Source organism: Nelumbo lutea, chromosome 4 (assembly GCF_056320005.1).
Source record: "Nelumbo lutea isolate HS-2025 chromosome 4, American lotus-T2T, whole genome shotgun sequence".
Taxonomy (NCBI): Eukaryota; Viridiplantae; Streptophyta; class Magnoliopsida; order Proteales; family Nelumbonaceae; genus Nelumbo; species Nelumbo lutea.
In genome coordinates this window covers 62,909,417-62,925,490 of record NC_142687.1, presented here as the reverse complement: position 1 = coordinate 62,925,490, position 16,074 = coordinate 62,909,417, and the positions used below count along the sequence as shown (strand labels likewise).

The following is a 16,074-nucleotide window of genomic DNA, read 5'->3' as shown; positions in this document are numbered from 1 at the left end:
TTTGTCCTATATTTTAGTAAGCGACATTTCCATTGACATTGATATTTTAAACCTTGCTCTAAACTTCACTCAACTTTCTTTTTCTCACCTTCCCTTCTTTTCTATTCTTCAGGTATGCTTTCAGCTCATTTGGGTTTTTTTTATTTTATAACCCAGTTTTCTCACATATTCATCCAACAAATCATTTTTTGTTTCTTCTTTTTCAATCTTCTCTCAATCCTCCTCTCCGATCCCCTCATTCTTTCTAGACTCCATCTCATCTTCGACTACTTTATTCCCACTATCCTTACTCTCATTTTCCTTCTCCTCTAAATCTTCCTTTGTCAACTCATTGAGCTCTTCCACTATAAGGCTCCACACTCTCTCCCTTCTCTTCTCTTCCTCTTGTGCCTCAGCTACATCATGGGCAACATGGAAGCAAATCTGGAATCTGGAATACAAACAGAAAGGCCAGAGCTAGGATTAGTACCAAAACCCAAAAGCACAAGCATACCTAGAACTGAATTTGAGGTAGGTTCAACAAAAGATTGGGCTTCACAATTCACTTCCAGAGCAGGGATTTTGCAAGGAGCTTCCTGAGCCTGATTCACACTCACAATTACTTCCAACGCCCTGTCGTTTATCCCCTCCTGTGGTACCTTTATCTAAAGTTTGGTGAGTGGTTGCTATCATATTACATGTTCCCTACCCACTACTTAATTTCTGACTCGGTGATCCTCTTTTCAACACTCGATTTTCCCCTTTACCCTCCAAAATGTACTCTACTTCTCTTAGCATTCCACCATCGTCAGAAGGTCTTAGAACAGAGGTGAGATCATCATGTTCCCCAGAAAATAGAACGGCTGTTGCACTAAACAAATCCTCCATTTCCTCTTTCTCCTACATATTTACCCCAAAATTGTCGCTCTCTGTCTCCAAACCTGGTTCGTAATCATCATCTGAAGAGTCACAGTTAACCCAACCAATGTCTTCCTCTTCGAGCTCCTCTCTCCAAACTCTAGAATATCTGGGATTTGGGCGATCTTCTCCCAATTTACCCTGACCCCCTACTTTGGATTTAGTGACTAGAACCCATTGCATATTAAGTTTCAGAGAGCTCATGTTACTTGGGCTATTTCGAGCTTCATGTTGTTGCAGGTCTTGTGAAGAAGACAAATCGCCACTAAAGTCTCCTGTCGCAACCAAAGGGGCCCGATTCACATGACCCTTTATAGTGTCACATGAGTCGACTAAAGCATATGGGCCTTCCTTTAGGTTCAAGCCTGTTCAATCCACTAAAAGACCGGTTGAGTTGGAGAGAGAAATGTGGTTAATTTTCAACACTCTAGGTGGACCCAAACCTTGACCCGACCAGGTTGCCCTTTTAACTACTTTAGCAAAAGATGGATCGCCTGTAATTTTCAATTCAAAAAATAGAATATTTTTTCTTTAAATACACAAACTGATGGGATTTGGCCGTTCAACTTTCAAAGAGGGTAAGTCTTCCTTCGCATGACTGCTCACGTGTCCACATTTCTGGTCCTATTCTTCGTCAAGTGTTACCCACCTAGCCACATCATCATCACCCTCAACATCATCATCACCTTCAAGCTTCGACCTTTTGCACCAGAACAACACTTCCACTTCTGAGGCGATCCAGATCTTGTACCAGTAGCCATCGGCACAAAGGTTGAGAGTTCTTGGTACTGCTTCGGGTTTCACACCGGCAATCTTCATGTTCACTGCTCTCAATCTACTGTCTTGAACAATAAGATAGCACCGCCCATGGCTATCGCTATTTTTTGAAGAATGGCTTTTTGCCATAAGTGAAAAGGCAAACCCAATAGCTTCAACTTGAAACTCCCCTCACCAGTTGTTACTGTATTAGCCGATGGGCACCAGTGTTCTATTGTTATGGTACCCTCTTTTGTGTCTACAGTGGTGAAGTCCATCATTTCCCTCCCCCCACATCCATTACAACTTTTCTGTTGTTAAAAGGGATTAATATAACGATTCGATGAATCCCAAGTTTGAACGTCACCTCCTCTAGTAATCCTTTCCAGTCATTTACCTTTTTCTTTGCCAAAAGGATTAATCTCCGCTGCCAAATTCCTTTCTCCCCCTCCGGTGAAATCCTTGGTTCCGGTGTTGTAAGAGACACTGCCACTTAGTCTTGATTTTCATCATTTTCTTCTAAGCCCAACCTTTCCAATTTTTTCCTTCTATCATTTCCTCCTCTCCCAGTACTCTTACCATTTTTTCTCGTACCTTTACTACCTCAGTCTTTCTCTCAACCATTCTTTGGTGTAGCTCGTTTGCAGTCGTGGTCCAGCCTTGCAACTTGTTGCCTTCAAGTACTATGATCCTTTGTTTTTTTTCCTTTTTCAAATATTTCTTCCAACGAAATGAACCATCCATTGGAGTTTCTCCTTCTCTCAACAATTTATTCCCTCCTTAACTACCTAAAGGTGTTATTCCATGCCCTACACCAACTTACATGCATTGATCCGTCCAAGAAGCTCTGAAACAAGGATACAGCTTCACCCACTAACAATATCATTCCTTTCCTTCCTTCCCTTATCTTTATCATAAACTCCTTCTGATAGACAATCTCTTCCATCAAGAATTTTTCTCTCTGCTTTAAACACTCTTCTCCACTTTCTAGCCAGTGAGAAGCCTTCATTCTCCATTCTCTTCTCTCCTTCTGAACGAGAGCTTTATAACTATCTTCCTTTGCTATAGCTTATGTTTCTTTTATGCTTTTTCAAGTGTTACACACACAAAGTGCTTGGTATCCCCATATTAAAAGTTTTCCTCCACAAACTGCACCATTCTATCATTCTACATTTCTATCACTCAGAGCCTATAGCTTTGCCCTCAACCTTCCTTCGTCCTTTAAGGAGACACCCATACGTAGCAATACCACACCACTCACAGAAAGTTCTAAAGTTGAGTTTTCTCCTCCCACTACGTGTTATGCCTTTTGCCAACTTAGTGTCTTCTACCTCTCGACCTTCGTCCAAACACCATTAGAGAAGACATCAAGAGATCAAGGAACATCCTCCAATTTCACTCTAGGGATTTCAATCATTGCAGCTCTGAGGCTAGAGATGTTACAAGAGATGAGGACACCTCCAATTGCCATCACAATCTTCTCCAAGAAGGATTTCTTTCAAAGATTGAATGGGAGTCCAATCAATCTAATGTCAAAGGCCTTGTTATGAATCTTCTTATTGTTACAGGAGACCATCCAGCCTTGGACACGTATAGCCCCCAACTCTATTTCAACGCTACAGGGCTCCACCATAGTCTTCGACAAAAAAAAGGGGAAAACAATTACTCCTGAACCAGAATGAAGTTTCTTCTTTACTGCATTCAAGATGATTCCCCAATCCATCACTTCCCTACCTGCTTTCAAAACCAAAACCCTCTCACAATCTTTTCTCTATTCTTCAAAACCAGCTTTTGTACTTTGTCAGAACTACCTAAAACAGTAAAACCACACCCTGTTCTTTTTCCTTCTTGCACTTTTATCATTGTGAAATCTTTGCTAATTTATGGTTGACAGTAGGGGTGGCAACGAGCCAAGCTTTTCACGAGCTACTAGAGCTCGAGCTCGAACTTGGTTGAAACTGAGTTCGAGCTCGAGCTTGAGCTTGAGCCCAATTCATTGACTCGATTATTAAACAAGCCGAGCTTGAGCCTACTAGAGCTTGGCTCGTGAGGCTCGCGAGCCAACTTGAATATATATATATATATATAATCAATTTATAGAAAATAATATATAATAAAAACATTATAATTATTATTTTTTATAACTCTTAATCTTTTAAATATCAAATAAAAAGTATTTTATATATAGTTTTTTATTTTTATAAAATGCTTTTTTCTCAAAAATCGAGCTCAAGCCGAGCCGAGCTCATGAATTTTTTACTCGAGCCGAGCTCAAGCTCAAGGTTCTACCTCGAACTAAGCTCAAAGTTGAGCTCGAGCTTGATAGTATTCGGCTCGGCTCGGCTCGAATCCACCCCTAGTTGACAGGAATTAACAGCTGGTTTGTTATGATTGACCATGGGGTCTTTATAGTCCAGACCATGTAGCTTGACAGCTTCCTCTTCTTTGGTAGAAACACCTGCAACATCTCCCACATCAGCTTCCATCCGATATGTTTTTTCCCTTCTTGAAGACAAACCTGTTGTTTCTTGTTACAGCCAAAGAACTCTGAAACCGCCATGAACCTCCTCTTGTGATTTTTCCTTAATTCAGCATCATATTTCCTTCTTTGAAGTACCAAGGAACTTTTCCAACCCTCCATATTGATAGAAAACAAAGCTCCATTGATGAATTCCTTCAGCTATTATGTCATTTCATCGATCAAGAAGGTTGTAGCTTTTCCTTCTTCCAACAGCAAATTTTTTGCTTCAATCACCAGTTCTTTCAATCTTGTGGTGGGGAAGAAGAAACCTTCATCTCTTTGCTCTCTCTCATCTCCTTTCCCCGCTCCACTTTTTTGGATTGAAATAGTCTACAAGTCTTATGATGAAATTTTCTATTTTTTGGTTATCTTTAGAGATGTCAATCAGTTGGGTTAAATGGTAAACCTTCCTTGGTCTGACCACATTGGATTGGGTTCAGGGCAGGTTAAATGACTCTTCTTTTATGATCTGTCATCTATGGGATCCAGCTATTCCCCATCTTCTGTAGCCTTCTTTTTTAACTTTTGTACCCCCAAAAGAAAAAGAAGTTAAATGACCCTAACCCTTATCAGGTTCAGGTTGGGTTTAGGTTTTGCTAGCCCCAATCCTTTCAGATACTGTACCCCTGTATATAGAAGGGTACTCTTTTAATTTAGTATAAGCTATGACTTGTAAACCACTAACCCTAGATGAAATATTATTGAAACTTGTTGAGAAGGTAAGGATATTTGTGTTATTTGAGATTCTGCAAATATTAAGTTATGCTCCAACATACATGTATATAAGGGAAGAATAGTAATTGCCTATTATGTTTGACTTAGTAGACATCTGTCTCAACTTAAAAAGGGGCCAACCAGACTTTATAATCAACAGAGAAAACTATTTATAGTGGCTGACTGGGAGAGGAATATTAACTTTTTCCATTGGACCTTCTTAAAAGCCTGCTTCTTTCATTCCTCTTCTGACGCATCAGTGCTAATGCCGGAACAAATCTAATAACAGGTCATATAGCATCAGTGCTATGTGAAGACTTACAACAGGTGTCTCGAATTTGAGGAGGTGCTATGCCGGAACAAAACTAATAACAGGTCACATAGCATTAGTGCCATCTGAGAACCCCTTATTTGCTAATGTTGTTGATTCACTCATCCTAATAAAATATCCTCTTAAAAAGCAATTAAAGTTATACAATCATTATTTTTTGTGTGGGAACAAAGAAGTTAAGACCCTAACATGGACTGGTTTGGGTTTGCCTCAAGGGGCATGGTACAAAGGCAGCTCATAGAATCAGGAATGTAATATGTTTTACACCACATTAACTGCTTGAAGTAATGCAATTGAGGAACAAAAGAGATTTACATGCTTGAAAATGTTTTATATGTTTGGTTTTATTTTTAAATTTTCATTTGAATAAGTTTTACATGTTATGTTTATGTATTTTAACTTTAGATAATAGGATTTTTAAAACATTTATTTTAAATTTTAAGTTTATATTTTTTATTAATATTATGTAAAATATTTTTTATTTTTTGGAATTTTTTTAATTTTCTGACTTCTTTTTATTTTTTAGCATTATTTTTTTTATTTTGCACATTGCTTCAAAAAGGCACACGCCTCATCTTGTGCCTTGCACCTCGGGCACAAATTGGCCCCTGCGCCCTTTTTGCACCTTGCGCTTTTAAAACGCTGATCCAGCATCCTCTGCACTCTCTCAATGATTGGCCTCCAAATAAATAAAGCAAAGGATTTGGCACCAACCGGCATCCCCAGATACTGAAATAGAAGCTCCCCAACTTGACATTCAGGCACTGCAGCACAGTTCAACAACACTTCCCTCTCCACTTCCCCAACCCCAATGATGGTGCTCTTTGCTAGATTCACTTTTAAACCTGTCAGCATCTCAAAGTTAGCCAGAACTACTCTCAGGCTAAGGACTTGGTCAATAGAAGCATCCGGGAAAATCTGCATGTCATCAGCATATTGCAGGTGCGATATACATGGGCCATCAGACCAAGCTTTGAATCCCTCAATAAATCCATGCTGAACACCTTTAGCAAGCAACAAGCTAAGAACCTCCATCACCAATACAAAGAGAGGGGACAGGGGATCTCCCTACTGCAGGCCAGGATGCCTGAAAAAAATCTGAAGAAACTCCATTCAATAAGATTGAGAAAGAAACCAAAGACACACAAGCATAAATCCAGCTCCTCATTGATCAAAAATAAATAAATCCAGCTCCTCCACTTTTCCCCGAAACCCATCAATCTTTGAATTTCCTCCAAGAAACCTCCATCTTCAGTTTGCAAATGGCATCATAATATTGCAAGAAACCCTGAGCATATAAAAAACCTGCAAGAAATCATTGATTCCTTTGAAGCGGTCTCCAAATTGAAGATAAATTGGGGAAAGAGTTGTGTAGCAGGAATAAATTTGGAAGAGGAAAACACGAGAGGGATAGCTAAGATTCTAGGTCGTGCAGTCAAGCAATAGCCTTTGGAATACTTAGGACTACCATTCTGAGGGAACCCAAGATCAGAAGTTTTTGGAAACCAGTGATGGAGAGATTTACAAAGAAGTTGGTCATGTGGAAGAGGAATTACTTATCCATAGAGGGAGAATAACCTTGATTAGAGCAACTTTAGCTAACCTGCCAGTTTACTTTTTGTCCACCTTTAGAATTTTAAGGAGGGCTGAGCTATTAGCACATATTTAGGAACTAAAACTTGCCAGAAAGCAGATTTTAAAAATTTGGAGATTGAAGGGGACTCAAAACTGGTGATCTCTTAGTCTAACAACAGGGGTAATACTCCTTGGATATATAGACATTCACTGAATGAGTTTTTTTTGGAAAAGGTAAGGTAAATTTATTCAAACAGAAAAGGAGAACATTACAACAAAACCCAGGCCAAAAAGACTGCCTGTGTGTGAATCAGATTACAGACTCAACCAACCAAACTCCTCAGTAACCGACACCGAAGAGATCACTTGCCCACAGCTCTCTTCACTGACTCTTCAGGACTTTTAGCTCTTCTACAAAAAAAATTCTATTATTTCTCTCAGCCCAAATAGACCACAAAACAGCTGCAAGAATGGTCTTCCATACTAATTTTCCTTTCTTGTTGAGATCTTCCACTCTCCAACAGTACAGCAGATCCTTGACTGATCTTGGCATAACCCAACTAGTACCCAGAGCCTTCAAGAAATGTCCCCACACCATGGTGAAAGTCGGGCAGTGAATGCATGGGTGATCAGTAGTTTCTAAAAGAGAACCACACAGACCACAAGAGGGTCCAGGATCTGAAAGCCACATCTCTCCATATTAGCTCTAGTCAAACATTTATCAAGAGCCATTGTCCAAACAAGAAAGTTAGCCTTGGAGGGGCTAATTGGATTCCAAGTCCGATTGGCAGGAAAATCCGAATGACCTGAACTGTGCAGCTTGAGGGCCAATGACTTGACAGAGAAACAACCATCTGAATTCCATTTCCAGCTCCATTAATCCTCCAGATTCAAATCCATCTTCTGATTTTGAAGTAGCCCCAACAACTCCACAGATTCTTCCAACTCCCAATCAAACAGACTTCTCCTGCAAAGGTGGGTCCAAATAATGGTTCCTCCAAAAAAATTATAATTCTCAGCCACCGATGAGTCTTGATTAACAGAACATTGAAAAAGAAGAGGAAAAGCATCCGCCAAAGGACCCTCCAAGCACCAGGGGGGGTCCTTCCAGAACTTCATTCTATCTCCTTTACCCACCTAAGACTAATCCCTTCCAAGAGGGTAGGAAGGTTCTTCATTATGCCTCTGTCTAAAGAGAGCCGCCCCTGCTTGGAGGAGGACCCCTCGATCTCCAATTTCCCCACTCCACCCCATACTTAGCAGCTACTAGATTTCCCCGCCATTCATTCCTTTCAGAAGCAAATCTCCATAACCAGTTACTAAGAAGGGCTGAGCTAAATTTCCTCAGATTTCTTACTCCCAGCCCCCCCCCCCTTCTTCCTTGGGGAGACACAATTGATCCCACTTGACAAGGTGAATTTTCTTTTCATCTTCCCAACCCCTTTACAAAAAAATACCTCTGTAATTGCTCCAATCTTTTTGCTATTTTGTTTGGGATAGGGAAGAGGGAGAGAAAGTGGGTAGGTGAGAGAGGGTGCTCTTGATCAAAGTCACTCTACTTCCAAAGGACAGATATTTTTCCTTCCAAGAAGCCAGTTTTTTCTCCATTCTTTCAATAACTGGTACTCAAGCTGAAGAGAAGACCAGGCAACCCCAAATACTTCACCGGGAGGAATTTGACCTGGCAAGTCATCACCTCTCCACATTCCTCTAAATTTGAGACTTGGCCCATTGGGATTATCTGACTTTACTCAGATTAACTTTCATCCCAGACCACTTCAAACCAGCTAAGAATTCCAAGTACCATTTCCAACTGATTCGGAGAGGCATCAACAAAACACTCACTAAGAGAGATTGAAATCCTAGCAAGGGAATGCTTCTTTCACATGGATCAGAAGGACTGGCAAATGGGATGGGAGAGATTGAAATCCTAGTAAGGGATCTCAATGCTTCTTTCACATGGATCAGAAGGACCGGAAAATGGGATGGCTAACTCTTCAGTAAAACAAGGGGTCTACAGGCAGCAACTTTTCTGGGCCGTATCATAACACATTATGAAGGATCGCCTGTGTTTTCTATTTTTTTGTAATCCTGTAACTGTTTTCCTCTCAATTATTAATAAAATTAATATTTCCTTGCCTATCAAAAATAAAAGTTTCAACTTTCAGATGTTCAAGCCAGGTAGCACCAACAAATAACATATGAAAACCTGCAATGGGGTAATACATCCCGGGCATTCTCTCCTGCCTTGCCACAAAGACAACAAAAATGAACAAGTTTTATTCCTTTGGATCTCAGCATGTTGATGGTTTTTACTCTTCAGTCTTCCCTTAATAGCCACCCACAAGGGGAGAGGAAAATAAAAACTTTCAACGGAACCTTTTGCTTCCAGATCCATTGTCAAGGAACCTTATCAGCTTATCTTCAGATGATTGAGATAAGTTTCAGAACCTTTGTTTAACAGTGAAGCATTCAGACTGGTCATTTGACCAACTGAGGCTATCCTCCCTTAGAGGTTGAGGTTTAACCTTCCCCAGTAGTTGCAACATAGCTGATAGGGATTCAACATCCCTCTGAAGCCATGGAATCCATATTAGCTGACCACCGATAGATTCATAGAACTCATGATCTTTAGCAGATTTATCCAGTGCTAATGCATAGATGTTTGGAAATTCCTGACATAGTTGCTTAGTTCCACACCACCAGTCCTTCCAGAAATGGATTTTCTCACTATTCTAACTTTGAGTGTAATAAAATTGAAGAAAAACTCCATACTCTGCATAACTCCTTTCCATATATTGGTGCCATTACAGCTCATGAATGTGATTTGTTTCCCAACCCAAACCAACCTCCCCATATTTATTACTTTATCAGTTTCCTCCAAACTGCCTTTTCAAGGCCAAACCACCATAACCATTTGGATAACAGTGCGTTAACTTGTTTAATTGTTTCGGGGACCTACATCCAATAAGAACAGATGCTAGAGCGTTGAACATAGATACATAATAAGTATGCAGCTTTGATAGACACTTCGAATGAGGGTGGCCATTCCTCCTTTTGAAAGGCAATCCTTTTTCCAAACTACCAACTTGTAGCTAACCCGATTAATAATTACCAGATCCCAAATGTCTCTAGATTTGTAATTAGCTCCCAAATGAAGGCCCAAAATTTTAGCTGGCAATGATCCAACCCTACTCCTTAAGACAGATGCAAGATCACCAATGGATCTTCAGACTTGAAGCAGCCTCGAAACAAGTTAATATGCATATAAGAAAAACTAAGTCCTGCGTAGCATGTCTAAAGCAAATAGGAGAATCGTCGGCAAATTGAAGCAATGTCACTGCATTACCATCGGTCAAAACTTTGTAACCTTCCAAGTGACCTCCTTAAACAGCTCTACTGATCGTTCTACTGACAGCTTCTACTACAATAACGAATAAAAATAAAGATAGGGGATCCCGTTGGTGCAAGCCTCTCTTGGCTACAATGGAACCTCTAGGAATTTTGTTTACAAGGATTTAGCTGCTTAGAGGAATACCCCCATCCAGTTCCTTCATTTCACTCTTGTGAAAGGACTCTTTTTTGAAAGGACACTTAGGCCCCGTTTGGCACGTCTTTTTCACACAGTCTGTCCAATGTTTTAAAAGTGCAAGGCGCAAAAAAGGAATAAGGGTCATTTTGCACCTGAGGTACAAGGCGCAAGGCGAGGCAAACGCCTTTTTAAGCAAGGCACAAAAATAAAATAAGAAAAGCTAAAAAATTTAAAAAAAAAGCCAAAAATTTTATAAAAAAATAACAAAAAACATATTATTAAACATAATATTAATAAAAATATAAATTTTAATTTTGAAATAAATGTTTTAAAAGAACATATTATCTAATATTAAAATACATAAATATAACATGTGAAGAATATTCAAATGAGAATTTAAAAATCAAATCAAATATATAAAACATTTTCAAGCATATAAAACCCACACTCTTTTTTTTTTCTCAATTGTGTTACTTCAAGTAGCTAATGTGATGTAAAACATATTACATTACTGATTCTATGAGCCACCTTTGTACCACGTCCCTTGAGGCAAGCCCAAACAAGTCCACATTAGGGTCTTAAATTCTTAGTTTTCACAAAAAAGAATAATGATTTTATAGTTTTAATTGCTTTTCAAGAAGATATTTTATTAGGATGAATGAATGAACAACATTACCCTAACGTGGGCTTGCCTCGAGGGACGTGGCACAGGGATCTGTGGGCAAAGCCCCCGACCCTACCATTAGACACAAAAAAAAGCAAGCATCAATGTTTCAAAAGATGCACGCCTAGGCTGAGGCGTAAGGTGCACCAGGTGTGCACCTTTTGAAAGGGTTGCACCTAGGACCTGGCACGACACCTACCCCAAAGGCGCCTACCTTAGGCGCACCTTTTAAATCATTGGGTCTGTCGGCTATTTACAAGGCTGGCAAACCATGATTTGGTATTTTCCCGTTTGGCTTGCGACAAATCTAGCTGCCAAAAGCCGACACACTGAAAAGATGCGAGAAGCCCAAAACGGGCAATTTTCAGGAAGCTCCAAATGGAGCTTTTGTGTTTTTTCCTATTGGTCTTCTTGTGAAAAGACACGCCTTAACCAAACAGGCTTCGGGCTGCTCAAATCTTAATGCAAAAGCTTAATGCGTCTTTTGACTGTCAAAGCTACCAAAAGATCTTCCCAAAAAGACTTGCCAAACAGCCCCTTTGATTATGAAAGTTGTTTACTGAATTTTTTTAAATGCATTGATTTTTCTTTTTGAATAAGAAATGCCTTGGTTTTGAATAACTACTGTTTGCAAGTGTTGACATTCGGATTTAACTTTTATGGCTTGGACAAGAAGCCAAGGCAAGTACCTGCATTATCATTTTATAATCATATAATTCTTAAAAAGATTATGTCCTTTATCATTTCAAAACATATCAACAAATATTTTTATGAACTGGTGTTTACAATGTTATAATATTCTTACGATAATTCTACTCGAAATTTTCAACATTGTTGACATATTTCTTATTTGTAAGTTGTTGACACTTTGACTTGGGTGTGAATCATGTAATGAGAACAGTCTTGAAGCCTACTAGAGTTATTAGTAAGCTATGTTATGTTTTTCTTCCCCTATATATGATGCCTAGAACTCCATTATAGTGATTCGTATAGCATGTGTTTTTACGTGAGTAGGATTGTCAAGGCTGTCTATTATCAAGACAAAACATAATAAACTTTATTAATGCTATCTAAAATTAAAGTGAATAAGAACCCTTTGGTAATGAATACTGAACATGCATGCTATTAAAAACGGTCTCCTGGTGCTTTAGTTGAATGCATCCTTTAATCAAGTGCAGAAAGTACTAGAAAAAAATACCATATGGAGAGAAATATAACATCAATGGCAAGGAAAAACGCTATGTTAAGAAAGACATGAACCTCCTGTGTAAGAAGGCAAAGTGGTCACTTGGCTCATCATATCATTGAAACGCTCTACAGATGGCTCTACCACCATGACTCCTGAATTCATCCTTTCAGAATGCTTCAGGTTAGCGCAGAACTTTCCACATTTAAAGAGATCTTCAATACTCTTGAGCACAATGGTATCAGCATCAAGATAAACAACTGCGTAGGACAATCTACTCAGAATATAAAAAACTTGAGCAAGTAACATAAAAAGAGAGAAAATTCACTGAAAGAAACTCGCATATCGTCAAACTGTTCAAAACTAACCAAGCAAAATCAATTACCTTTCTTATAGTCTGTCATGTTAAATATCTTCAGTTTCGTATACACCCCCCAAAACCTCTTTGGCCGCACTTGATTGGGGTTAGCTAACAAACTTATAGGCTCCACAATCCAACCATCCGCCTAAACGAAAATCCCGATTAAATGATAAGAAACACGTCGAAAAGACAAAATCCTGAGATGAAAGCTTACCGGAATTCATTCCACTTAGAAAGTTATATAAATACAAATATACAACTAGAGAATCAAAACCTGCTTCAAGTATATGTAAACCCACAAAATAGTGCAAAGGAAAAGATCATTTACACATGCAGTTGAAGAAATAAACTTATCACAAAAACTGCAATTCCTTGACCTATATCTTTTTTTCCGTTTCGTAAAGGGGAATTCATCATACCTTAAGGAGCTTCTTAGCATAATCCGACACACCATCGGAAACAAGAACAACCATATCTTTGGTAGTTCTAGTGTCGCGAATCGATTTCCCGAGAACCCGAACGCCAAGGAGAAACTCATCTCCGTAAAGAAGAGTAGCGTAAGCCTCCTTCTGAGACCCCAAAACTCGATCTGTGAGTCCGAATAGAAACAACACAAACAGAACCACCAGATAACGAGGATTATGGAATCTCGATCTCATCCTTGCGGAGTATTGAAATTCAAATTGGACAATAAACAGAAGATCCACCCCGGCAAATCAACTTTTTGAATCGGAAATTAATAAAATGAACCTTTTTGCTGCAAGCAATCCATGAAAACAAAAACAAAAGAGAGACTCAGAACTCAAAGCTTTTATCGTAAACCCTAGTCCGCGTCAAGCCTGCAATCCAGTCTCCCTCGTCAAAGACTAAAATCTTGCTCTGGCGTTTCTTTGTTAAGAATTTTGTTGTTTTTTTGCTGGTTATTGTTAAGAAATTAAAGATATAAAAGAGGATAAAAGTCTTAGGGTTTGCGAAATTGACTTACTGTAGCCTTAATGTTTATGTATTTTCTTAGGGTAAATGACCTACGGGGGGGTCTTGACAAAGGCAATCATAATGGGTGATGATAAGGGGTGATTTGGCCTAACCAAATAAGTAAAGGACATGTGGATGCGGCCTGCCAGCCACATGGTAAATCAATGTGTGGTGCCACATCAGCAGATCAAGGGACCTCGGGTGCTCGGTCACTTCGGAGCTGGAGCACTTCGGTACCCACGTGCGTCGAAGTGGCATATAACCGAACCTAGAAACTTGCCAGTTGTCTCTAAACTTCTCAAGATCACACCACAAAATTATAGGCCTTATCCTTACCCTGCCCGAATCGAGGAGAAACGGTAAGACTTGCCAGCTGATACATTACCCTCCTTCCAAAGCGGAAGGGATTCCTACGTCACGGGCTAAGAATTTCGGAAGCATTTCGCTAGACCCACAGTAGCCTAGCTATATAAGGGCGTCAACCCCCAAGACTCAGGCCACCTTGGGTTCTATGATCCTTTGTCTTGCAGTTTAGTCCAGCTCGCTATGTGACTAGTATCCAAGTAATCTTCTAGCTAGGAGCTTCCAGATCACGCACCATCAATTGGCACCATCGATGTGAGCCTCATTAGGGGGTAGGACCACTCAACATCACTCCCTCAAGCCCCTACTATGGCTATTAGACAATTCACCATCCCCCTCACTGCCTCGAGGGTCCCCACCATGTCAATGTAGCAAACGGGTCAGTAGATAAACGTCCCGCTGCCAAGCGTCACCAGTTTAATGATCTAGTTTAGAGTGTCAAATCCATTCAAATTCAGATGCAACATATGCATCAGTTCCAACAGTACTATTTCTATCAGTAGTACCAGCAATAGTATCCACCACTACAGTCGAACCAGCAACTAGGTCAATACCAGAATCATATCCAAAACTAGCAGCCTCATCATAGTATTCGTCGATCTCTCCATCGAGGTGAGAGAAACTTACAGGTACCAGTCCCTCCTAGGGGTCGGACCCCACCTCGGGGTAGGACCGATGACCAACACACCCCTCTAGTTTCTCAAAGGGGGAACTTGAAAGATAGGCCCGAGGTTAGCCAGCATGAAAGGAAATGTCAGCAGCAACATTCACGGCTTGAGAATCATGAGTCACGACTCGATGATCGCCAGCTTGGGCCCGAGGTGCGGGCTCAAGACGAGACCCCTTGGCACCCAACAACAACCAACACCAGTCTCGCGACCAGGAAGAAAGAACCCTAGTCCACCTCACAATAGTGTTCGGGAGCAAGAGCGGACCAAAATCAAAGTACCCGATAACACAGAAGTTAATAGCACCAACGTGGAGCCAGCAAAGAAGCAGCAGTGGGGACATCGTAAGATTCGCTGGTCTTCCGCCAAGAACAACTTGCCAGCAAGGAGCAGTCGCCTGCTAGAACGAAGTAGGGAAAGGGAGGAAGTGAGCTCAGTAACTGCGTAACCGCTATTGCCTTGTTGAGTCGGCCCTCCCCTATCACCCGAGCTACTAGCAACCCCGATGCCAAAGGACTTTAAGGTACCCCCATTGGAAAAGTACAACAGAAGTTTCAACCCCAACGACCATGTAGACGCGTTCCAATCTCAAATGCATCTCGCCAGAACAGACGAAGCGTGCATGTGCGTAGCTTTCTCCACCACTTTCAATGGACTAGCTTGAACTTGGTACAAGAGCATCGCACTATGCTCGACCAAAAGTTGGGTACAATTCATGGATATGTTCACAACCCATTTCATCACTAGTAAAAAGTGCTCAAAGTCACAAGAGAGCCTTCTTAACATGGTGTAAATGGAAAATGAGTCAATTCAGAGCTACATCAAGCATTTCAATGAAATGTGCTTGCAGATACCCGATCTTGACGCAGTAGTGTGCCTGACCACAATGCGAAAAGAAGTTACACACAAGGAGTTCAGATGGTACATCAAAGTAAATCGCCCGAAGAACATCATGGAGTTCTTAGCATTGCCAAAGAGGTTCATGAGCACAGAAGAAGAGCTTGGTAGGGTTGTTCATAAGAAGGTCCAACCCGACCAAACTGACCAACTCGGACCGACCCAACCTGAGTCGGTCAGGTTTTCATCAGCACGGGTCGGTTTTGGGTTGTGCAAATTCCTAAACCGATGATTCAGGTCAGTTTTAGTTTTCTTGTGTGAAAACCGAAACCGGTCCAAACCGAACGACTTAGTTCCTAGTTCAAACATGAAGTTCCAAAGCCCATTAGGGCACCTAGTTTTTGAATGGTTGCAAGAAACTTTGGATTAGTGAATAGTGATTAATGAACAACTTTTGTGATTAACTTTTCATTTAAATTTTATCATAGGAGATGGTTGGAATGATGTTCAATTTATGACTATTTTTAAAATTAGCAAGATTTTTTCACAGGGATGAACTTAGAATCGAAACCGATCCAAACCGACCCAACCTGACTCAAACCGACCAGGTCGGTTTTACTTAACATTGGGTCGGTTTCGGTTTCCATGTGAGGTAACCTGACCAAGTTGGGTCAGTTGGAAAAACCGCAATGAA

General features: G+C 40.4%; 1 protein-coding gene and 1 pseudogene across 2 annotated transcripts in view; one reads left to right on the top strand and one right to left on the bottom strand.

Annotated features, from left to right (window-relative positions):
• PGSIP6 (plant glycogenin-like starch initiation protein 6) overlaps positions 1-13,803 on the bottom strand; it is a 30,453-nt gene extending 16,650 nt beyond the window's left edge. The window contains exons 1-3 of one of the 2 annotated variants that reach the window (XM_088985734.1): positions 12,957-13,803; positions 12,562-12,682; positions 12,251-12,436 (exon numbers count right to left, since the gene is read on the bottom strand). In XM_088985734.1, coding sequence (XP_088841860.1) covers positions 12,251-12,436; positions 12,562-12,682; positions 12,957-13,196 — 547 coding nt within the window. In that variant the 5' untranslated portion in view covers positions 13,197-13,803. The remainder of the gene's footprint in view (positions 1-12,250; positions 12,437-12,561; positions 12,683-12,956) is intronic. The other variant, XM_088985735.1, reaches the window with a different exon arrangement.
• A 1,533-nt stretch (positions 13,804-15,336) lies between these two features.
• LOC148860850 (uncharacterized) overlaps positions 15,337-16,074 on the top strand; it is a 40,432-nt pseudogene continuing 39,694 nt past the window's right edge.